At 50.9% G+C, this 23,554-nt stretch overlaps 1 protein-coding gene across 3 annotated transcripts in view; it reads left to right on the top strand.

The window, feature by feature from the left end:
• Ptpn14 (protein tyrosine phosphatase non-receptor type 14) overlaps positions 1-23,554 on the top strand; it is a 125,100-nt gene that overhangs the window by 36,334 nt on the left and 65,212 nt on the right. For 2 of the 3 annotated variants that reach the window (XM_040737384.1, XM_040737385.1), the window contains exons 2-3: positions 11,857-12,166; positions 23,473-23,554. The exon at positions 23,473-23,554 is cut by the window's right edge and continues 88 nt beyond it. In XM_040737384.1, the coding sequence (XP_040593318.1) occupies positions 11,993-12,166; positions 23,473-23,554 (256 nt within the window). In that variant the 5' untranslated portion in view covers positions 11,857-11,992. Of the gene's footprint in view, positions 1-891; positions 1,275-11,856; positions 12,167-23,472 lie in introns of those variants that run through there. The other variant, XM_040737386.1, reaches the window with a different exon arrangement.

Genomic DNA, 23,554 nt, shown 5'->3' with positions numbered 1-23,554 from the left:
CACTCAGACCTGGAGAGAGAGTTGGCAGAAACTTCTCGGCCACTGATTGCTGTTTGGATAGGAAGTAACATGGATGAGTCCTCCTATCTGCGAGCTCTGGGCCCCACGGGAAGGAAATGGGGGAAAGGGAGGTGTGGGAAACTGCTGAGGGAGTCAGGGGCACCGCCTGTCACCCAGAGCCCCTCTGCCCAGTTCTGTCCCTGTGGCACACGTCCCCTTGAAGCTGGACAGATGTGTCTGTCTGCCTTCGGTGAGCTTCTTTTGCTTTCTGGGCTTGTCTGGGCTGCTAAAGCTCTCCAGTTGCTTTTGTGGCTGTGTTTTTGAAGTCAATTCTGAAGAAGTTCTAATGGCATGCTTGGATTCTCCCACACCTCAACTGAGTGGTGCAGCAGACAGAAACCATCTAGGCAGGATGCTACACTTGGGAAGGGACCCAGTTTTCTCCCAGGTGCTCCTAATGGAGTCCTTGGGCTACTCCAGGGGCCCAGCCCTAGAGGCCCTCTCATTACCACGCACTGTTCCCCGGGAATGAGCTAGACTAGGCTGTAGGTGGTGTCCTGGGTTCCTCTGGAATGTGGTTGCTTGCTCTTGTTACTACGTCATGGCCTATAAACTCATGGTGTAAGAACACTGGGTCAGATAGACTCTGGGTTCAGATACACTCTGGAGTCCCTGTGTGATGTTTGCCCAGCCCGGGAGTCGCATCCCTGCAGAGGGCTCCTCCTCCCTTTTATCCGCTGGGTAAACAGGTGTGTTCATCGGTAAACAGGTGTGTTCATCGTAGACAGGTGTGTTCATCAGTAAACAGGTGTGTTCATCAGTAAACAGGTGTGTTCATCGGTAAATAGGTGTGTTCATCGGTAAACAGGTGTGTTCATCGTAAACAGGTGTGTTCATCGTAAACAGGTGTGTTCATCGTAAACAGGTGTGTTCATCGGTAAACAGGTGTGTTCATCGGTAAACAGGTGTGCTCATCCTTGCCTTCTCAGCATTCTGGTGCTTCTGGGGCTCTCACCTCCTGCTGTGCTGCTGGGATTAGCTGGGACACTCCAGGACGACACTGTAGTCATTGCCACAGCAGTCAGGACTGGAGTGGGAGAATGCAGACCCTCCTTTCTCAAACAAGGGTGCCAGGGTCCTAGGACGTCGCATCTCGGCATGAATAGAGAGGTGGCCCGTTTGAGAGATGGAAGAGGAGAGGATCGGGTGCCCGGACGCAACCGTGAAGTCAACCACATCCACCATTTCATGCGCTGCTGACTGTCCTTTGCCTTGTAAGCATGCACCTTCTTCCGGATCGTTTCCCCACTATTGTTTAGATTTTATTCCCTTTGTGTGGGGGGGGGTTGATGGGGGGTCACACGCCGCAGCGCGGGTGTGGAGGTCTGATGACAGTTGGGAGTGGGGTCCTCTCCTTACTGTGTCTGTGGGAACTCAGGTCGTTCACTTGCCAGCCAGCATCTTTACCCACCTCTCCTTCTCACCCCCCCACCCCATGGTGTTTTAAAATGAAGTAAAAAATTAATGCTGGGGTTGTCGTTGGCTTGATTTCTTAGACAAAGGCAGTCTGTGTGGTCCTGACTGGCCTTGAGCTCACAATCCTCCTGCCTCAACCTTTGGAGTACTGGGATTACAAGTGTTTGTCACCATGCCTGACTATTTATTTTTATTTTGGAAGGAAGGACAAACACAAGTTTATGTTGGAAGAAAACTGCCGGGCCCCTTTGTTCTGTAGCTTAACTTCCAAGTAGGCATTGTATGCTCACCACGTCGATTTGTAAAATGTCATTTTGAGTTTAAAAAAAGAAAACCCTCCATTTTTTTTTGTTTGTTTTTGTTTTTTCAAGACAGGGTTTCTCTGTGGCTTTGGGGGTTATCCTGGAACTAGCTCTTGTAGACCAGGCTGGTCTCGAACTCACAGAGATCTGCCTGCCTCTGCCTCCCGAGTGCTGGGATTAAAGGCGTGTGGCACCACACCCAGGTACCCTCCATCTTTTTGCCGTGGAAAGGTTTAGACATAGGAAAACAGCAGAGAATGCTGTGGCCCTTGGCACATCATGCCTGTCCCCGCTTCAACAGCTGTGCCCTCATGGCCAGTTTTCCTTTGGACACCCACCTAGTTCCTCCGCCTCATTTCAACTGTTTGCCTGTCAGCCCACCTAACTGCTCACCAGCTTTTGGAGTCAGGCTTTCAGCATGTACCTCAGGCTGAGCTTAGCACCCTTCTGTGTTAGCATAGGGCTTTGGAATGACAGGCATGTACCACCCATCCCTGGCTTTACCCTATGGTTTTGATTTTCTTAAACCAAATTCTAGATGACATACTATTTTATTCAAAGCGCACTTCGGATGCCCTAAGAATTTAGGTAAGGCAAGGAGGGAAGTTCCATCTTCTGCCATCTGAAGGCTGAAGTGTCAGGGAGGGGTCTCTATGGTTACCTGGGGGCTTTGTAAGCTCTGCTCTCCCAGGGCTTGCCTTCTGCTGTCCCTCTGCCTCCTCCAAGTTGGAAACCACACTTTCCCAACATTTGCTTCTGAGTGTGAGAGGAATGAGCAGGAATGAGCGTAAGGCAGACCCACCCCGAGGGGAAATGGCTCTGGACAGTGGTGGTTCTGCGTCTTGGAGCCTCTGGATGTTACTTTAACCATGGAGGGCGGGGTGTCCATAAAGTGTTTTGTTTCCTGCCCTCTCTCACAGACTGTGCTGGATGTCGATGTGAATGCTTTTGAAACTGGGTTTTCCTGTACACCCCAGGCTGGCCTCGAACTTCTGATCCTCAGGCCTTGGCCACCCCAGTGATGAGGCCACAGTGTGTGCCTGCACGCCCATGCTGGATGGTGCTTGCTTGATTGCCTTGTTTGTTATGGGGCAGTCTTGGAGGCCGCTCTCTGCACCGTAGAGTGTTTCCACGATTTGCTACCGCCTTCACTGGGATTTGGATCCCTTGGGTGAATACGTCTGTAAGGGCTGGCGAGAAACCACTGGAACCTGCTGAGCAAGGTCTACAGCAGCGTCAGCTGAGTAAAGCCAGGAAGTGAAGTGAGGGGGACTTTTATTTCCATGGACTCAAGGGTTTTATGGTACATGCCTGTGCAGGCGACCTTGTGACTCCTCGTCTCGATCTTTGGCTTTGTTTGTCTAAGGAAGCTGCTGTTTAGCCCATTCCTCACAGGTGTCCCTCCTCTGTGTCACACACTGCAGTCACACACTGCATCTCCACTGCAGTCACACACTGCATCTCCACTGCAGTCACACACTGCATCTCCACTGCAGTCACACACTGCGTCTCCACTGCAGTCACACACTGCATCTCCACTGCAGTCACACACTGCATTCCACTGCAGTCACACACTGCATCCCTCCACTGCAGTCACACACTGCGTCTCCACTGCAGTCACACACTGCATCTCCACTGCAGTCACACACTGCATCCCACTGCGGTCACACACTGCATCTCCACTGCGGTCACACATTGTATCCCACTGTGGTCACACACTGCATTCCACTGTGGTCACACACTGCATCTCCACTGCAGTCACACACTGCATCTGTCCCTCCACCGCGCCCCTTCTCTTCACTCCCTCCACTGCCTTGATGCACGGTACAGCAAACACCTTTCTCTCATTTCAAATGTGGCTCAAGAAAAGTCTCGAAAGGTCATTTTCAGGGCTATGCACACAGGAAAGTTGGCAAATGTGCTTGTGGACAAATTTTATCTTTGTGATGAATGTTTGGAAGGGGTTGGGATCTGAAAACGTGCTTTGAAAAGCATTGATGCCACGGGTGTTTTCTTTAGAGACAGAAGGACTTGAGCTTTAGACCTTATGGAAAAGTTTCATGTTGTTAAAAGCCACTTTACCCCCGGATGTGACGTGAGCCCCATGAAATCCAAACACCCACGATCCCAGTTCCTCAGGAGCCCAAGGAAACAGCGAGACCTTATTCAAAAATATCAAAACAGACTGAAGAAACTAACAGTTACATTTTCATCAAACAAAGCCCACTTCCCTTCTGATGGTCTTTAAGGGGAGATGAGAGAAGGTCGTTTAACCCTCTCTCTCTCTGCTCAGTCCATTCCACACGGCACCTTCTCCCCGGGAGCGTGGCCGCCAGTGCGCGGAAGCCAAGCCATGTCCCCACAGGTTTGTGCACAGGATAGACCAGCTGTGTCAATTCTTCTGTTCTCACACCCAAATCAGAGTTGCATAGTTCTGTGAGGTGTGCTTGGAAGGCTGAGACCGTGGAATGTTGGAGAGATTCCAGAGGCTGTTGGTAAACACAGCTCTTGGCTTCTCTCAGTGACTCAGAGCTCAGATTTAAGTGGGGAAGGTAAGCACGTGTCGCTCAGTATGGGAAAGAAAAAGAAACTGCTCATGTGTAAGGCTTGGGTTTTAATCCTCCCCACCCCCAAGACTCTGCAGGGAATTCAGCAAAGTGTAATCATTAAACTGTGTCTGGCTGACACTGTGGGACCCTCTCTACTTACCTCCTTGTTTAGGGATTCATTTGATCACCAAGTGTAGGATCAGAAAGCTGTTCTTGTTGTGTGATGTAGACAGATTTTCTTTGGGCCACCAGTTCACAAAAAAAAAAAAAAGTGCTGACTTACTGATTGTGAAAGCTCAGCCTTAGCTTAGGCTCACTCCTAACCAATTCTTGTAACTTGAATTAACCTGTATCTTTTGATCTACGTTCTCTTATTTGGCTTGGCTACCTTTATTCTTTGCTCCTCATCCTGCTTCCTCGCCATCTGTCTGGCAGTTCATCCTTCTTCCCAGAGCTCTCTCTCTCTGCCTGGAAGTCCCGCCTACCTCTCCTGCCTAGCTGTTGGCTGTTCAACTTTGCGTTACACCAGTCACAGCAATACATCTTCACAGTGAGCAAACATCCCATTACAGGTGTGTGTGTGTGTGTGTGTGTGTGTCTGTGTGTGTGTGTGTGTCTGTGTGTCTGTGTGTGTGTCTGTGTCTGTGTGTGTGTGTCTGTGTGTGTGTGTCTGTGTCTGTGTGTGTGTGTGTCTGTGTGTCTGTGTCTGTGTGTGTGTGTCTCTGTATGTGTGTGTATGTATGTAGGTGTTGGACAGGGAGAGCCCAGGACTCAGCTGCTTTCCTGTTAGACCTTGACACTGATGAGGAAGGGAAGTGCAACACTTCACTATTTGCAAACAACAGGCCTGGTAGTTGTTGTTGTTGTTGCACAAACAGAATACCATGAATGGAACCCAGAGGGTACGCGTCTAGCCAGCTGACTGGGAATGCCTTTGTATGTGAGCACGCCAAAGTGGAAGAGGATGTTACTGACATTCATCCCATTCCTCTGAGGCCTGGGGGCTGAGGCAAGCCTTGGCTCCTTGGAACTCCTCCGTAGCTCAGGCTGGCCAGCAGCCTCTTAACATCAGCACCCATCATGACCTGTCCTTTGCTTTTCTTCCTCCGGCTCCCCTTCCCCTCCCCTCCCCCTCCCCTCCCTCTCCCCCTTCCCCTCCCCTGCCTTCTTTCTCTTCCTGGATTCTCTGCGATAAGATCTGATTATTAGTCCTTGCTGGCTGTGAACTCACTGTGTGCGCCAGGCTGGCCCCTGGTTCTGTGACCTTCTTCTGTCTCCCCCCCGCCCCACAGTGTTGTGGTCACAGGGCTGCAGCACCACTTTTCAGGCTCAGTTTGCAGCTTCCTCGCGGACACAATGGCCCTCTCCTCTTATTTGTGGTGCACATTCCCTGGCTTATCAGAGCTGCCTTTTCTAAGAGGCACCAAGGAACAAGACTGAGTTACTGTTTGTCTTGGGAGAAATCCGAGCCAGCCCTGTTACTTTTACTGTTACTATTAAGTAAAGAAGGTGCCTTGATGCTGTCATGAGCAAGCCTCCATAGCCCGCAGAAGATTCTGGGTAGCCTGAGAGCATACCTAATGTTTTTAAGTGATTTTTCATCTTTATTTTTAAAAAGATGTATTTTGCTTTAGTTTTGGTTTTAGGAGTTGTTAGTTTTTCTTTTTTTCTTTTCTTTTTTTTGGTTTTTCGAGACAGGGTTCTCTGTATTGTTTTGGAGGCTGTCCTGGAACTTGCTCGGTAGACCAGGCTTGGTCTCGAACTCACAGAGACCCACCTGCCTCTGCCTCCCAAGTGCTGGGACTAAAGGCGTGCACCACCACCGCTCACCGCTTGGCAAGTTGTTAGTTTTTCAAGGCAGGGTCTCACTATGTAGCCCTGGCTGGCCTAAAAGTTGCTAAGCACACCAGGCTGACCTCAGACTTAGAGAGATCCACCTGCCTCTGCCTGCTGCGTGTCGAGATCAAAGCCCCATCTCATTTAACTATGTGTACGTGTACGGGTTTGTGCATCTGAGCACACTGTGCCTATGGAGGGCAGGGGAAAGCATCAGAGCCCCTGAAGCTGGACTTATGAGCAGTTCACTGTCCAGAGTGGGTGCTGGGAACTGAACTCTGGTCCTTTGCAAGAGCAGTGTGTGCTCTTAGCTGCTGAGCCAACTCTCCAACACCCATGACACTTCCCTTTCTAAGGGACTTTAATTTTGAGAGTAGTTTTCAGTTCACAGCAAAACTGAGCAGAAATTGCAGGTGTCTGCTGCTTAAGTGCTCAGACACCCGGTGATGTCCCCAGCCAGACCGGCGCGTGTTTTAAGAATGGGTCAGCTTGTTGACAGGTCATTGCTCCCTGGAGCCCATGGTTTGCCTTCGAGTTCCCTGGTGTGTGTGTGTGTGTGTGTGTGTGTGTGTGTGTGTGCGCGCACGCGCACGCGTGCATGTGTGTTCCTGTGTACTAGCGAAGGCTTGCACATGCCACACACTGGTGTGAAGAGGGCAGCTTCAGCTATTGGCTCTCCCCTTTTTCTTTGTTTGGGGACAAGGTCTCTTTGTTGTTCACCACAGCGTACGCCAGCCGCCCGGCTGCATGTGCCAGGTGAGCGGCCTGAGGGCATCTAGGCACATGTATCTCTGTCCCATGTTGTATCTCAGTGAGGACACCCAGATGGCAGATGAGCATGTCTGTGCCTGGCTTTATGTGGGTTCTGGTGATTTGAACTGACGTCCTCATGCCTGCATGGCAAACTCTTTACCCACCAGTCTACCTCCCCCCCCTAGTGCCACTGTATTTTTAATTAATTAATTAAAAGGTTACGTTTAATGAGATAAAGTAAGATAGTACCTATTTTTGAAAAAGCTTTAACTTGGAATGAAGACCCTGACAGGCCTCTCTTGAGAGCACATTTGAATGTCACTGTGGTGTCGTACATAAGGCCGTTTTCATGCAGATGTCGGATGCTCTTTAAGTCCTGCCTCCTTAATTCCCCTGGGAGCCACCTAGCAGCTGCTCCCACGCATCCCGTGAGCGCACGGTTTTATGTGTCAGCACGGAACCCAGCACCCCGTGATCATCCCCTGTTGTAGTCATTTCCCCACAGACAGTGTAACTCCATTCTTCCTCATAGCGGAAAAGAACCCGCCGAGAAGGTAACTCGCATCGCCATTACCCATTTCTGACACTGGACACGCCGGTTAGCCCCACAATTCAGCTGTAGTGACTAGCACTGCGGTAAACACTGAATGCCCAGCAGTGACAGATATGGCTGGGTCGTTTGCAAGATCAGTCTGTTGTTCGTTTCTTAAAGACACCTCCGTAGGGTTTAAGCTAGTGTCTGTTCCCTTTACCAGTGTACAAGCGTGCCTTGTGTTACTTCACCAGCATGTTACACACGTGCGCGCACACACACACACTCACACATGCACACACACGCACACACATGCACAGGATGCCCTTTCTTGTGTGGGTGTGTGGTCCTCGTGGCTGTAGAACAAGCATTCTTACACGGTGAGCCATCTCTCTAGCCCATTACTTGGTTTCCTAACAAAGCCATTCTGAGTATGGTGAGATGGAACTTCAGTGTATGGTGCCTTCCCCGCCCCCTCTCCCTCCCTTCCCCCTCTATCCCTCCCTCCCTCCCTCCCTCCCTCCTTAATTGAAAGTGTCATAAACATAGTCCTTTCTTTGTGACTTTTAGTCCTGGGCTTTTTGTTCTCCATGGGACAGAGCAGCTGTGATGAGCCCAGAGAAGCACTTGGGGACTGTAGACCGGAAGGGAGGTGGTAGAAGCTGGTCCGCGGTGAAGGACAGGCGGGGTGGGGTGGCGCTATGTGGCGCTTGTGTGACGGTCAGCGGCAGAGCTTGGTGCACGTGAGGTAGTTTCCTCAAGAGTGAAGAGTCGAGGCGCACTCAGTGACTGTCAAACGGCAGCACTCAGCACAGCCCAGCTCTCTGTGTCTTTACAGTGTAGGGTCTCCTGGGGGATCGTCAGGGCGCCACACCTGCCTGTGCTCAGGGTTGCCCAAAGATCCTTCTAGAATCACAGCTCTGTGGCCCTCTCTTCCATAGGGTAGTGGATGTTACCGGTTCTCTCACCGAGGTGAGCGGTGTATGCGAAAGAGACAGGAAATGCATTTCCAGCTTTGGGTGCCAGGGTGTCAAATTGTGATGATATTTTTAACCCAGATTAGTTTGTTGAAATAAGCACCAATGGTTTCGCTTGCCGAGCTCCCCCTGACCAAGCCTTAACGCCTTAGGTACTAGAACATCGTCTCCGTGGGGAGATACCTCCCCTTTACCTCTCTGTCATGAAAGTGTTTATGTGCCTGGAGAAGCAGGCAGTTGAGTATGTGTGTATACCATGTGTTTGTCACACACACACACACACACACACACACACACACACACACACACACACCAGTTAAAATTTACAGGCATCGTGACATCTAAACTATTTTTATCTTATTTTTATTTTATATGTATGGGCACTTTGCCTTCATCTATGTCTGTGCCCCATGTGTCTGCAGTGCCCTCAGAGGCCAGAAGGGGGCGTCAGATCCCCCCCTCCCCGGGACTGGGGTTACAGATGGGTGTCAGCCACCCTCTGGGTGCTGGGAATTGAACCTGGGCCCTCTGCAAGAGCAGCCAGTGCTCTTAACTGCCGAGCCACATCTCCATCCTCCGTCCTGACATTTTTTTCTACAATAGAGCTACTGGCATATGTCCTAACATCTCTCTCCTATATAACTACAGTCCCATGATCAGAAATCACAGAAAATTGAGGCTGGAGAGAATGGCTCTGCAGAGAGCTTGCCTTGCGGATAAGGGGACTCGAGTCTGATAGCCGGACCCATGTGAAAAGGTCCACCAGACATTGCCCTCTGACCTCCATAGTAAGTGTTCATCTGTGTATCTCCACGCATGTGCCGTACACACATAAAAACCAAGAAATTAACAGTGATGTAATTTGTCTCTCTGCCCCTCTACCCCTCCTTTAATTTTAAGTTTGCCTCGTTGCCTCCTGTCTTTCCTAGTCCCTCTGCCCCCATCTGGATCTAATCCAAATCCACACATCACCTTGTATTTTTCCCAGTTTCCCCACGTTCGGCCTGGGGAAGCAGCTTGTGTTGCTTTCTTGTTTTTACTTGTTGACTTGTTAAAGGCCCAGACCAATCTTCTTGCATTTTTTCCCATTTTTTTTTTTTTTGGTTGTTGTTGAGATTATCTCGCAAATCCAAGATTCAGAGATTCTTTATTTTTTCTTCTTTAAAGTGAAATAGGCATTTTCACAATGCCCGGTTGTCCGTTGCCTCTGACAATAGGCAGAGGTTTTGGAGGGCACCAGCGAGGCAGCTGAAAAGTGGTGCAGAGAGACCCAGAGCCGAATCTCCCCACATCACACAGCGGCCCCGGACAGTCACTGTCGAACGACAGTCTTCGCCGCGTGTGCGCTCTGGTCGGTTTTTAAGAGCAGCAGTTACGCTACGCACACCCTTGCCTGGGGAGCTGGTGGCCGTTTCGCCATCTGTGCATTGTGTCATGCTGTAGAACATGTGGGGAGACTGTTTTTGCTAGGATAGTTGGGTACCAAGCCAGCCACATTCTTTCATAGGTGTTTAAGGGGGACACACCCAGATGTAAAGTGCCTGGTCCAGGAAGAGAAATGCCCTGTGTCTGCAGAGCAAACATTTCTAAGTCTTTCTTAACATACGCATTGGATTTTAGCCTGCCTGGCCTGTGCTTCAGTGAGTCAAGGGGAATTCGCCAGTTAACACTTGATAGTATTTTGGCTTCCCCTCTTGTCTCCCCACTCTGGGTGGGTCCCTCCATATTCTCTGTTCCCTATCAGGAGATCAGACCTGGCGTGGCTTGGAAGTAAACACGCTACTCTGCCAACATAAAGTGGTTTAGAAATGTTAATCTATTTTACCAAGCCAGCATTTCTGGCCATACATATTTTAAGCTACCATAAAACAAGTACCTGCCACGCTCTGGAATGTGCCGAGGGCAAGTATCAAAGCCTGCCGAGGGAGGCTGGGAGTGTGTTTTGCTGTGTTGTAGGGCTATGCCCTGACAACCTCCAGGAGGCCTCGTGTTCTGGCAGGGAGCGGCTTATAAATATCGAAGACAGCCCATTTATCCATCAGCCGATTCCTGCAGGTCTCAGTGGTACCTATGTGTCCATTCAGAAACAGTGCCGTGTCAGGGGCTTAAGCCTGTTTGCACCTGCCTAAGTTAGCTGTCAGGCCGTCCAGCCACAGCCCTCTGAGTCTAGCAGGAGAGGCAGCTGGGTGGGAAAGCTCTCTGCTTGTTGCTGGCTCCGTTGAGAGACAAGTTTCCTGGGCCTCCTGACCAGAGCGTTGCTGGTTCAGGTCGACGGTAAAGCCACTTTGCTTGGTGTTTGATGCTTGTGTTCTCCGTGTTTGTCGTGTTGTTATTTTCATTTGGTGGGATGTCAGGTGCCTGTCAGTCTTGTTACTAGTGGGTTTAGTGATCCGTAATTGGTGACAGGGCTTTTGCACCCAAGCCATCTGTCTGTAAAGGAACAGAACCATGTTTGGGTGGTTCCACACATCTGTCTAAGTACTTGTTGAACGAAAGGACACAGTAAGATTTTTTAAGTACACTGAAGGATTCGTATATTTTGGGGGATATGGATGGAGCTCACAGAGAGTATGGACTTACTTAGGGGCAAAGCCCTGGGTTTGATCCTCAGCGTCAAAACAAAGGTGGCAGGAAGTCTCTATTGTGAATTGAAGAATGGAAATTATCTATGTTAGATGTATGCTGCACAATTTACACCACATATTCCAAGTAAATAGCTATGAAAGTATTACAAAGTTTTTAAAAACCTGTAAAACCTTAGCGTCGTAGGGTAGGAAGGAGCAAGATGAAGTTTTTAGTTCATTGGCGCTCCAGTCACCGTATTGTGTTTTTTTATCTTATAATCATTTTCCATTACATACATGGATTCATGTATATGACAGGGCCCACACGTGGAGGTCAGAGGACAACTTGTGGGAGTCGGCTCTCTCCTCCTGTCATGTAGGCACTGGGGGTTGAACCCAGTTTATCAGGCTTTGTGGCAAGTGCTTTCCCCACTGAGCCTTCAGCCCCTCACCTGCACAAGAGCAGAGTCAAGTCCACATCGTGTGGTTCTTCATGAAGTTAAAGCAAGAGGCTGTTCCCAGCTGTTCAAGCTCTCCTGGCTCCACTCCTCGTGCAGAGAGAGAAGCCCGTGGTGGCTGTGTGAATGGGAGCGAGGGGGGGCCGGAGTCTGGAGGCTCCGTGCGGCTGCCGTCCTTCCGCTAAGCACCTCTGCTTCCCAGGTCTTCCTGCGCTTCACCCTGATGCGAGAGGGTGAAGGGCATGACCTCCAGCAAGGCACGTAGGAGCTGCCTGGCTCGAAGGCGCTTGAGTCTGATTCTTCCCCCGCCTGGGTGCTGGTGTGCACACGCGTGTGGCGCGCTGGGCACCGCCGACAGCTTTCCCATCCAGTCCAGGGCGTGACCAGTTTGCCTCTTTTTCCTCCACAGCTGTCCTGCAGAGGGCCTGGTGGGCATGGACACCGTTTCCCTACCTTAGTGTGACCGTTCCAACACGAAACTACCAAGGCCACCTAAGGGGTGCCGGGGCTAGGAGAGGAGGGCGGCGTGCCTGGGCCGCAGAGCCATGCCCTTCGGCCTGAAGCTTCGAAGGACGCGGCGCTACAATGTCCTCAGCAAGAATTGCTTTGTTACCAGGATCCGCCTGCTGGACAGCAGTGTCATCGAGTGCACGCTGTCGGTGGAAGGCACCGGGCAGGAGTGCCTTGAGGCGGTGGCCCAGAGGCTGGAGCTGAGGGAGGTGAGTCGAGCCCGTGTCCCTGGGTGTGGTGGGGACAGGGGAGAATGGGGGGGGCGCTCAAAAGAACCAGCTATCTGTTAGCATGTCGGCACCTGCCGTGTCTTTAGCCTAGGTGTGTGTTTAGAAGAGCCTGCTATTCTTGGTGTGGGTGTGACCTGATGGAGCTCTCGGGGGACCGCGCTGATGCCAGAGGGAGGGGCCTGCGGTTCGTTTTTAGGGGGAGGTAAGAATGAGAGACTCCCCCCCTCCAGCAAAGTCACTTTTCCCCTGCTTTAAAACAGTTGAGTGGGCAGCTGGCATTCAGGTTTGATGGCTGCCTCACGAGGAGATGCCACCCACGTTCCGCATGGCTGCAGCGGCCTTTTGTTTATTTCTGTGTCTCTCCCTCCCCTCAAGGAAAAGGAGCAAAATAACATTTAATGTGGGAGTGACCCAGAGACATTGAGAAAGCACCTTTTAAGAATTAAAAAAAGATAAAAGTGTACATGCATGTGTGTCTGTGTGTGTGTGTCTGTGTCTGTATCTCTGTGTGTGTGTCTGTCTGTGTGTGTGTGTGTGTCTATCTGTCTGTCTCTGTGTGTGTATGTGTGTCTGTATCTCTCTCTCTCTCTACCTCTCTCTCTCTCTCTCTCTCTGTGTGTGTGTGTGTGTGTGTGTGTGTGTGTGTGTGTAGGCTAGAGGACAGCCTTGGGCGTCATTATAATATATGTAAATAGCTGTAAGCACAGGTGGTTTGTTGTGTTGGCCTTGGCTCAGATTCTGATTCTGAAGTTTACTTGCAGAGTGACTGCAGAAATTACTGAACCTGTGTGGCCTCTGTTTCCTGACCTGTAAATTGTGAATAATGACACTTACTTTGTGGTCCTCTTGTCAGTCTTAAAAGTCATTCTGTCTGGAAATATGGAGTAATTCATAGTTGTTCAAACTTAATGTCTTTAAAATGATTAAATAAGCCGGGCAGTGCCTTTAATCCCAGCACTGGGGAGGCAGAGGCAGGCAGATCTCTGTGAGTTCGAGACCAGCCTGGTCTACAGAGTGAGTTCCAGGACAGGCTCCAAAGCTACAGAGAAACCCTGTCTGGAAAAACCAAAAAAAACCAAAAAGATTAAATAAAGCTTAGTGACTTCCTTAGGACTTGATGGGAGCACTAGGAGGGTCCAGCACTTGGATGACAGGTGAAGACTGAACGCCCCCTGCACTAAAGCGTATCACAGAGCAAGGCCGCGGTGGCGCCTGTCCTTAGTCACTCAGTGTGTAGACTCTGTACGACAGGGGTCAAAGCCTGCCTGAAAGGAGCCTGAGTGGCTCAGTAGGCCTGGATACTAACACTCGCTGCTGTAGGAGGATGAAGGCCTGAGTTCTCCAGCACCCACATCAAAGGCTCAGTGTGACAGCATGTGCCGGGAGGCCAGAACCAGGGTGCGCAGACAGATGGGTGTGTTCCCAGGGCTCAGCGGCCAGCCAGTCCAGCTGAAGTACCGAGCTCCAGAGTCATTGAGACCCTTTCTAAAAAGTAAAGCTCTCGGACACATTGTGATGTGTCAGCCTCTGACCTCTACACACTGCTTGGGTGAGCACATCTACACACTCATGTGCGAGCATGTACACGCGCACACACACACAGTCTGGAAGGCTACATCTACACAGTCATGTGCGAGCACACACACACACACATACACACACACACACACACACAGACACCACACACACAGAGTCCGGAAGGCTACATCTACACACTCACGTGTGAGCACACACACACACACACACACACACACACACACACACACACACACACACACACAAGCACAGAGCCCGGAAGGCTACATTAGGCCAGGTAGAAAAGATTAAGGACTGTCCTTAGCAGGGGAGCTGGATTTGCAGGGAGGGGGAAGTCAAGGGCAGCTGCCCCTGCTGGGGGTGGGGGTGGTGAGGGTGGGGGGGTCAGGGTGTGGGTGGGGGTGTTGCAGAGGCATCTCTCCTGTCTACCAGCGAAGCTCTGAGAGTTGGTTGAGGGGTGTTGGGACATGCGTGCAGTCCTGGTTCCTTTCTGCCAGCCCTGGCTTCCCCTTGAGAGGTCAAAGGGCAACCCTAGTCAGCTAGGATAAAGGGAGAAGCTCAGAAGCTCCTGTCAAGGGTGCATTGTTGTGTGATTGACAGCTTGGCGCTAAGGTGAGGTTCAGCCTTTGCGCTGGCTTTGTCCTAACTGCACTCATGAATTTGTCACCTCTAAGCAAATCACTTTCTCTTCAGGTCTTCCACTTTCTCCTCCTGTGACAGATAACACTGGAGCCATGACCCTTCTTAGTCCATCCCGGCTCCTCCCCAATTAAAGGAAAAAGAACAGGCACAGGCCTCCAACGGGAATGTCCTCCACCCCAGATCGGAAGTAGGAGGGGCCAAACACAGGATTGTCCCCCCACCGGTGGCCTTGTATTTTGTGGGTACCTACTACCCCAACTTAGTGTCTTTTTCTCCTTACAAATGTGTGTTTTGTCCAAAGCTATCAACTGTAGCATTCATCTTCCATGGTTGACTGTTTTTCGTGTGTAAAGATTAGTTGGAGACTCCACATGCATTTCCCATCAAAGAAAGGTGAGCTCACATTACAGAGAGGGGTGTGGCCTGGTTGATGTTAATCTCCTGGTGCTTGGTAACAACTGTGACTGTCCCAAGTAGGGGCTGTTTGATTGACAGGAAAACCTCGTTCCCCTACCCATGGAATCGGCCTCAGTTCTGCAACCAGCTTAACCACAGCCGGGGTTTAAAGCGATCAGCCTGGGGGCCCCATGAGACGTGTGGCTTTGCCTTTTCTGTTGTTGCGATAAAGCGTCTTGGGCAGGAGAGGGTGTGTTCCATCGTATACTTCACAGTCGACATCTAGGGCAGTCAGTTAGGAGCTCGAGGCAGAAGCCTGGAGGCAGGAGCTGATGCGGCGGCCACGGAGGGTGCTGCTTACTGGCTTGCTCTCCATGGCTTGTTCAGCTCACAACAAGCTGAGCAGCCTGCTGTCTTATACAGCTTAGAACCACCCGCCCGGGAATGGCACTGTCCACAGTGGGTTAGCCATTAATTAAGAAAAATGCCCCACAGATGTGCCCAGAGGCCAATCTGGTGTAAATAGCTCCTCAGTGAACACCCCAGGTATGTCTGGGTTTGTGTCAAGTTGGGAAAAAAGAAAACCACTAAAATAGATGGCTCCCTGGGTGAAGGCACTTTGCCACTAAACTTGACTAATGACCTGCACACACGCCATCACACACACACACACACACACCATCACACACACACACACACGTGTACACATACAATATAAGATGTTTTAAGTATCAATACTGAGTAAGAGTGCCTAGAGTAGGTTGTTGGGGGGAAGTTTATGGATTTTGGATTTTGTGTTGATTTCTTGTCTTATGGATACTATAATTGGAATTCTTAGCTAGCTTAGTGCCTGGCCTTTACTGTAGTGATAACTGTACTTTCCTTTTAGTAGAGGTGGCTATTTCTCAGCCTTCCCTCTTAAGTCTTTCTCACTGGCTGTGTTCTGAGGGAGTCATGCTGCCTCAGGAGAACGCTTGCTTGGCTGCGTGGGTCTCTGTTAGAGCTGCGGCTTGTTTTCCCGTATTTCCATGAAGGCATTGGCTGTGAGAATGAGGATGGTCCTCTTGTCAGTTATAGATGTGTCCTAGAACCCCCAGACCCACTCAGCACAGAGACTAGGCACATCCAAGATGGCCTTACAGTTCTCCAGCCATGGAGGACAGTGACTTACTTTCCAGAGTCTCTGGAACGTAGCACGAAGAGCTGCCCAGAGCCTGCTCTACGGCTTCGTCTGAGGTATTTCTCATGCCCGAGAGAAGCCTTCGGCGCTTGTGTGGAGCTTCTTTCTTTCTCTCAGGTGGGGCCATTCCAGCTCTGCCTCTTGACTGACAACTGAAATACCGGGTGAGGCGGGCAGCCTGCTGGAGCTTAACACAAGATCTTCTAAACTTTTGCTTCTGGCTGATTGCCTCCTCAGAATGCCTGCATTAAGATCAAGGCTCTAATCCCTCGTAATTGCCAGGATGGCATGTGTAACCCTCACAGATGGCATTAAAGCCATGCCATGGGTCACAAAACTGGAGCAACCGAACCCTCAACAATCTTCCACCGTGAATAGTTAGTGTATGAAATTACATCATCTCACTACAAACGGGCGGATGGAGGGTGGGGACGCAGCTCAGGGGTAGGGTGCTTGCCTGCCGTGTTCGAGGTCCGGGATTTGACCCCCAGCACCACAATAGAAAGGGGTTATATCAACAACACTCGGAACTGTTTTTCGTACCTGTTTTCTTCAGAGCACCGTGAGGCCACAGCAGGACGAGAAGGGACAGGATTCCCCGCAGACGCGGCTTTCTCTCCTGCTTTTCTTGCCACTGGACAGTGTCTGGAAGTGCAGCTCACTTGCTTGGGCTCATGCTTGAAGGGACAGACGACATTATAGGGGGAAGGAATGCCAGCATGAGTGTGCCGGTCACATTGCTTCCACAGCCAAGCAGAGAGCAGTCAGTCAGGAAGCGGGGCGGGCCAATGTAGCTTCAAGGCCCACGGCCGGTGACCCATTTCCTCTGTCAAACTTCACCTCCTGAATATTCCACTACTTTCTGGAAGACACTGCCACCAACTGGGGATCAAGGGTTCAAACACACAGGCTTGCTGTGGGGACAGTTCACGCTGAGGTCACAGCACCAGCCATCCTGCTCTCTGTTGAAATGTCTTCACCGCCTGGGATCGTTCCACAGTCGTTACCCTGAAGGCTGGTGCCGTGGCAAACCTGTCTGCTACTGCAAACACTAGCTGACGTCTCACTACATATAAACATTTATACTTCTATTAAAATGCAAAACTCCAAATAAACCCAGGACGTGCTCACATGAAAATCTCTGTCCTCCCAGGGGCTCTCCCTGTGCCGTTCCGTCCCAGCTGGGTATTCATCACTGACTCAGAGACGCAGCTCCTCATGCCGGGAACCGGTTTTTACTGCTTTCTTTCCTCGTCACTATAGAACTCAAGGCACCAGAGCTGCGGGCTTAAAACTAAAACACAACGTGGGATTTATGCCCGGAGGTCACCAGAGGGTCAGCCAGGTCTACCTTATGACGTTTGGTGCCTTGGACAGGAAGCTGGCGTTCTGGGCCTTTCTCGGGGGAGAGGTGGCTTCTGCTTGTGAGCTCCAGCCACATTTCACACAGCCGCGTAGCAGTGTTCAGTGGTGAAGCCTGGGGAACCACACTGGGCTGAACTTGAAGCTGACTGGGTGTGCATAGCTGCACTTGTTGGGAGAGATGGTCCTTCGGACCAGGCATGGGGTGGGGTTGCTTGGTACACAGATAGTTGGATTGAGACTGTACGGTCTGATTGCATTTCATGTGGTGCAGCTTGTAGAGATGGCTGGATAAACCCGTGCTGTGCCGTAACCCGAATGAAAACCATGTAAGAAGCCGGGGAAGGGTCTTCCGGCTCCAGTGTGGAAACACAGCCACAGGGATGAGGGGAGCAGGTGGGAATGGAGGAGGCTTCCTGCTGGGTGCAATTACGAAACCAGTATGAAACTGGAAATCTCACGAATGCGCTTTCCTTCCTGCAGGACAACTGAGCCCAACATTTTAGGTTAGGATGTCATGGAGGTGTGCTGCAGACGCCCTCAAGGACAGCTTGTCTTGAACTAGGAACCCCCATGCCCCCAGATCTTTTTGAAATTTTTTTTATTAATGTATGCACAAGGTGCCAGGCTTCATGGTGACGTCCTTAGGCATGTTACGTGCTTCACACGTGCTTGTCCTCCCTCGTTTGTGTTCCCTCCACCCGTCCAATGGAAACGCTGGGATTATGGGAGTGAGGCACCACACCCAGCTCGTCATGGTGGTGGCACTGAACCTAGGACCTTACACATGGCAGACAGGCACTCAACCAACTGTAGCCACAGCTCCCATAGACGTCTGTGTAAGTGTGTGTGTGTGTGTGTGTGTGTGTGTGTGTGTGCGTCTGTGTGCATTTCTTTATGTACATGTATGCATACTTATCCTAGGATGCACACATGAAAGAAAAAGTGACATTCATCTTTCTGGGTCTGGTTTGTCTTGTTCTCCGATTCCGTCTGTTTTCTGAAAAAAGCCATTCTTTCTATGACTCAGATAAACTCCATGGGGTGTGTATGTGTGTGTGTGTGTGTGTGCGCGCGCGCGTATACCACATTTTTCTTGACCCATTTATCTGTTTTTCTGTTGACTGACACCAAGACCGATTCTGTAGCTTGGCTGTAGTGACACACGCCGTCATCAGCACGAATGAGCGGGCAGGTCCCTCTGCTGAGTGCCCACTGAAGTCCCTTTGCATGTATCTCCGGGTCACGTGGTAGCGCCTCGATGTTGATTTCCACAGAGGCAGGTGCGTGCATCCACGCTTTCATGGGAGTCATTTCAACCAGGGTGTGGTGGGGCCCCCGTGTAGTTCTGATTCGCGTTTTCTGTGGCAGCATATTTCCCTGACCTGCCGACTGCCTGAGCTTCAGGTGTCCACAGACAGATGCCTGCTCTTCCCATCTGCCTCTTTATTGTAGGGCCCTGCTTCTTGGGTAGTTTTGTAACCGTTTCATAGGATAGTAGTGTAGGGAATCAGTGGGAACTGCTTTGTGCCCTTGGGAAAAGACTATTTCAGCAGCAGCCCCAACAACAAAGGCTCTCACTACAACTCGGTTCCCGTTAGGGGTGGTCCATTTTGTCATTTGGAACTCTACACTGTTTACTGTGGCTCAAGGTTAGTGCTTTGAGTCCCACAACTGATTGTTCTGCTCCCCCCTGCTTCTCTCCTCCCCCCCATGGGGGTGCAGGAGCATGTAAAATGGCCTTTCTTTGTGCGTGCACATGCGTGTCTGTTTTATTTTTTCCCCTGGGGTAGGTAGTGATCTTGGTGGGTGGGAACGAAAAGACTGAAATTTGGAAGAACACCCCACCAGGTGGAATGGCAATAAAACCTTTAGTTTCAGACTGGAGAGATGGCTCAGCGGCTAAAAGCACTGGCTGATCTTGTAGACCACCTGGGTCTGATTCCAAGCATCCTGTGTGGTGGTTCCCAACCGTTTGTGACTCTGGTTCCAGAGGATCTGATGCCCTCTTCTGGCCTCTGCCGGCCCACACAGACATAGATGCATGCAAAACAATTAAACACATGAAATAGGTAAATCTTTAAGAAGTAAGAATAAACATTCCTCCCCACATGGGTTGCTGAGTTGTTCTTGTGGTTATTTCTGTCCCTTCATAATTTGAGTGTTACAGATTAGGATTAGGGTGACATGTGGAGCATAACGGTACGGCAGGCGTGTCAGCACGACTTCTAGAGAAGCAGAGGTCAGTCTGCTCAGCCGCCTTGGGGGTCTGCTCCCTTCTTCCTCACGTGCTAAGGACTCTCTTGTAACTCTAGAGGCTACTACGTAGCACGTCACAGCATAAGTGCAGCCCCTCGGTCTTCACTGTAAACATTCCTGGTCACCCCAGATACAGGGAGGGACCCTTGTGTGTTGCTGCCCTCAGTGTAGGATCCGATACATGAAGAAGTGCCTGGGACCCTTCCCGTGCAGGTGCTGGATTAAGCCCCGAGGTGTCCTTGCTTTGGGCGTGGACTTAGCCTGTATCTCACATCTCTGGCTCCTGGCAGCCGCATCTGTCCCAGGAGCGCCTACAAAAAGGCTTTCAAGGTCCCATGGTTGTTTTTCTTGTGTGTGTGAGACCTTTCTGTTGTCTGTGGTTACATCCAGCCTTTTCTTGGGTTGCTGACACCACGCTGACCCCCTTTCCTTTTCTTGTTTGTTTCCACCTGTGGCTTTATTGTTGCTGCTTGTTCTGTTTTTGAGGTAGACTCTTGTAGAGAGAAGCCTTTTCCTTGTCAGCTGCTTGGTTTTTCCCCACCAGTCACCTGGGCTCTGCCGCGTTGTAGTCCCCAAATAACACACAAGACGCTGTATTAATTATGAAGCTGTTGGCCTTGCTTGTTTCTTACTGGCTAGCTCTGACTTAAGTATTTACCCCATAATTGTTAATCTACGTATTTCTCCGGAGAAAAGTTTCTGGGCTTCTTACCCCTATGGTGGTTACATCTTGACTCTCTGTGTTTCTCCTACCCAGAGTCCTCCTGGACTCCTAGTCCCACCTATCTTGCTTCCCTATTGGCCAACAGTGCTTTATTGACATATACACAGGACTTCCCCAATCAGACTCTCTTGAAGCTGAGTCTGGCCTCGGATCCCTTATGTGACTGAGAATTGCCTTGAACTGACCCTCTTGGTTCCACTCCCCAAGGGCTGGGGTTATAGGTGCGCACCATCACATCTGGTTTGTTCTGTTGTCTGCTGTTTTGGGGTAAGGGCCTTGGCTCTATAGCTTAGGTTGACCCCAGATTCACGATCCTCTGTCTTTCCTCAGCCTCCCAAGTGCTAGGGTTATAGGTGTGAGCCACTAAACTGTTTTCTTTGTCTCTGTGTACATTTATGGTGTGTGTGTGTGTGTGTGTGCGCGTGCGCGTGCACGTGCGTGTGTGTGTGTGTGTGTGTGTGCGTGCGTGCGCGTGTGTGTGCGCGTGTGTTGTCTGTCTGTGGTGAGAGTGGACATGTATGTGCATGTGTATGAAGTCCAGAGTTTGGTATCATGGCTTTCCCTCAGTTGCCCCTCCCCCAGTTTATTATCTACTTTTATTTCATAAATTTATTTTTGTTTTATTTTTATTATTATTTAAAGGACCTCCCTAACTTGGAGTCCACCAGTCTGTCTAGGCTGGCTGTTTCCCCACTCACTAGGACTATAGATATGTGCCTTCACACCCTGCTTTTATGTGGATGCTACATTGAGGTCCTCAGAATTGCTCAGCAAACACCTTACCAGCTAAGGCACCTTCCCAGCCCTTACCCCTACCTGGCATTATTTTCTAACTCTTTGGCTCATAGCTATAATCGCCAGCTTTCTGTCGCTGTGTGTGATAGCCCAAGGCCACCAGCCGATGGAGAGGAAAGGTAAATCTAGAATATGGTTGCAGGTTGTCACCTACTGGCCCTTTTCCTTTGTGCTTGTGACGAGCCCGTATGTCCTGCAGGAAGTACCCAGAAGGAGTAAAGCAGGCATGCCACAGTCAGAAGGCAAGAGGGGACAAGAAGGTGCAGGGTCCTGTGGTCCCCATCCAGGCTTGACCCCCTCCAGGCCCTGGGAACCCTGGCACCAAGTTTTAGCATATGATGGGGGGTCGTTTCTAGGTCTAAATCATGGCTATATTGATGCTAAAAAGAGCCAGTGAAAAGAGTCATGTGACCTGCCTGGTGAAGTGCTTGCTATGGGCCGTAGATATGGGTGGCAGTTATTAATTAGGTAGTCAGTGTTCCTTGCAGCCCATGGATAAGAATTGCAGCCACCTCATCTTAAGAGACAAAGCTCTTGGAGTCCAGGGATTCCTTTGTATGTAGAGTCACTGAGAGAGAGGGAGAGGGAGGGAGGGAGGGAGAGAGAGAGAGAGAGAGAGAGAGAGAGAGAGAGAGAGAGAGAGAGAGAGAGAGAGTGAGAGAGTGACCTGTAGACCTCAACTGTGTCATCTCTCGTGTTGGAAACACAGATGGGCTTGCAGAATCTGGAACATAAACATCTGGGTGAGAATGGTCTCAGCCAGCTTTGTGTGAGTTGACAAAGACATCGCCTGAGCACTGGGTATTGCTTTTTGTAGCTTGAGAAGGTACAGACCTAAGCCTGCCCTTTGGAGCACCGCGGAGGGTGCAAGCATTCCACCCCTCTGAGAAAAATATCCCAGCCTGCCTGTGGTGCTCAGGCTTTCACAGGTCAGGACACACCTGGTGTGCCGGGCAAGCAGGACCACGGCTTCACTAGGGATTGTGGTAGGGGTTGCTCTGTGGTGAGTGGAGGGGTGGCCAGCTGCAATGAGGACAGAGAAAGAATGCCTTTGGAGATGAAGCTTGGTAATGAAAACATTCTTCCAAAGGCAGAGCTCCAGGTGCACCGCAAACCAGCCGGCCCTGTAATCGAAACACAAAGGCGTCTTCAGAAGCAGCGATCTGTTTCTTTGCCCTAATCCTGAAACGCCAGCACAGGTTCATATAAAGACAGGATTGGGTGCGTGAAGGTACCCGTTTCTCGTCCAGCAAACTGTTCCTAGCCAATCTGGTTGGGGCTCCAGGTTTTAGGGCGGCGATCACACTTTTATCCATCAAATGCCACCGGAATCTGCCAGGAGCCCCCAGTGGCGTTGGGGGCAGCTGTGGAGAGGAGAGCCTTCCAGCCTCAAAGCTTCCTGTGGGAGAAACATACAGGGCATGGCTTTCAAAGTACTCTTGAAGTACAGACAGAGCAGGTGCCTTTGGGGTTAGATCTGATGGGCCGGGAGGACTTTCTGTAGCTCCAGAGCTCCTAGCTGGCAGGGTTTCATAGGTGAATAACCAGTCACTCTACAGGAGACGCAAGAATTATCCTGGCCTTGGCCAGCACTCTGTGCGTGCGCTGTGTGTGAGATCACGCAGCGGGTCCTCCTTCTGGACTCAGTAAGAAGTCAGCCCTGGATCTAGGGAGACAACTCAAGGACCTGAGCCCAACCCCCAGCATCCATCTGAAAAAGCCAGGTGTGCTGGGCACACTTGTAATCCCAGCCCTGGGGAGAGGTGGAGACAGGAGGCTACCGGGATCCCACTAGCCAGCCAGCCTAGTCTAATCAGTGAAGCCCAGGCTGCAGCCAGAGACCTTGTCTGAAAAGCCAAGGGGGCTGGGCTAGCGCCTGATGTGGGGTCCCTCAGGGTGACCTCTGGTCTCTGTGCCCCAGCTGCTCATCTGCTCCTGTATGTAAACACACTCAAAGCCAGCCCTGTCCCCAGCCCACCCCATCCCTTCACTAACACAAGTTTATGGGGCCCCGTATGTGCAAACAGCTGACTTGTTTAGATGCTCATGGGCGCTCCACGCCGCCGGCGACTGTATCCCTCGGATCCGTGTAGGCAGGCCCCAGGTCTCAGAGTTCTGACGACGACACAGGTGTGGAGGGCTCGTTTTCTGCACGGGTCTTGGGCTGCCGTGAGAAGCAGGAGCTGATGCGATCTTTTTTTTTTTTTTTTTTTTTTTTTTGGTTTTTTGAGACGGTTTCTCTGTGGCTTTGGAGGCTGTCCTGGAACTCGCTTGGTAGTCCAGGCTGGTCTCGAACTCACAGAGATCCGCCTGCCTCTGCCTCCCGAGTGCTGGGATTAAAGGCGTGCGCCACCAACGCCCGGCGCTGATGCGATCTTACCCTTTATCTAGACACACTACTTCGGCCTTTGGTTCCTCAGCAAGAGCCAGCAAGCGCGATGGGTGGAGCTGGAGAAGCCGCTGAAGAAGCACC

The sequence above is a fragment of the Mesocricetus auratus genome, unplaced genomic scaffold (genome assembly GCF_017639785.1).
Source record: "Mesocricetus auratus isolate SY011 unplaced genomic scaffold, BCM_Maur_2.0 Super-Scaffold_100676, whole genome shotgun sequence".
NCBI classification, from domain to species: Eukaryota; Metazoa; Chordata; class Mammalia; order Rodentia; family Cricetidae; genus Mesocricetus; species Mesocricetus auratus.
This window is presented reverse-complemented; position numbering and strand designations above follow the sequence as displayed.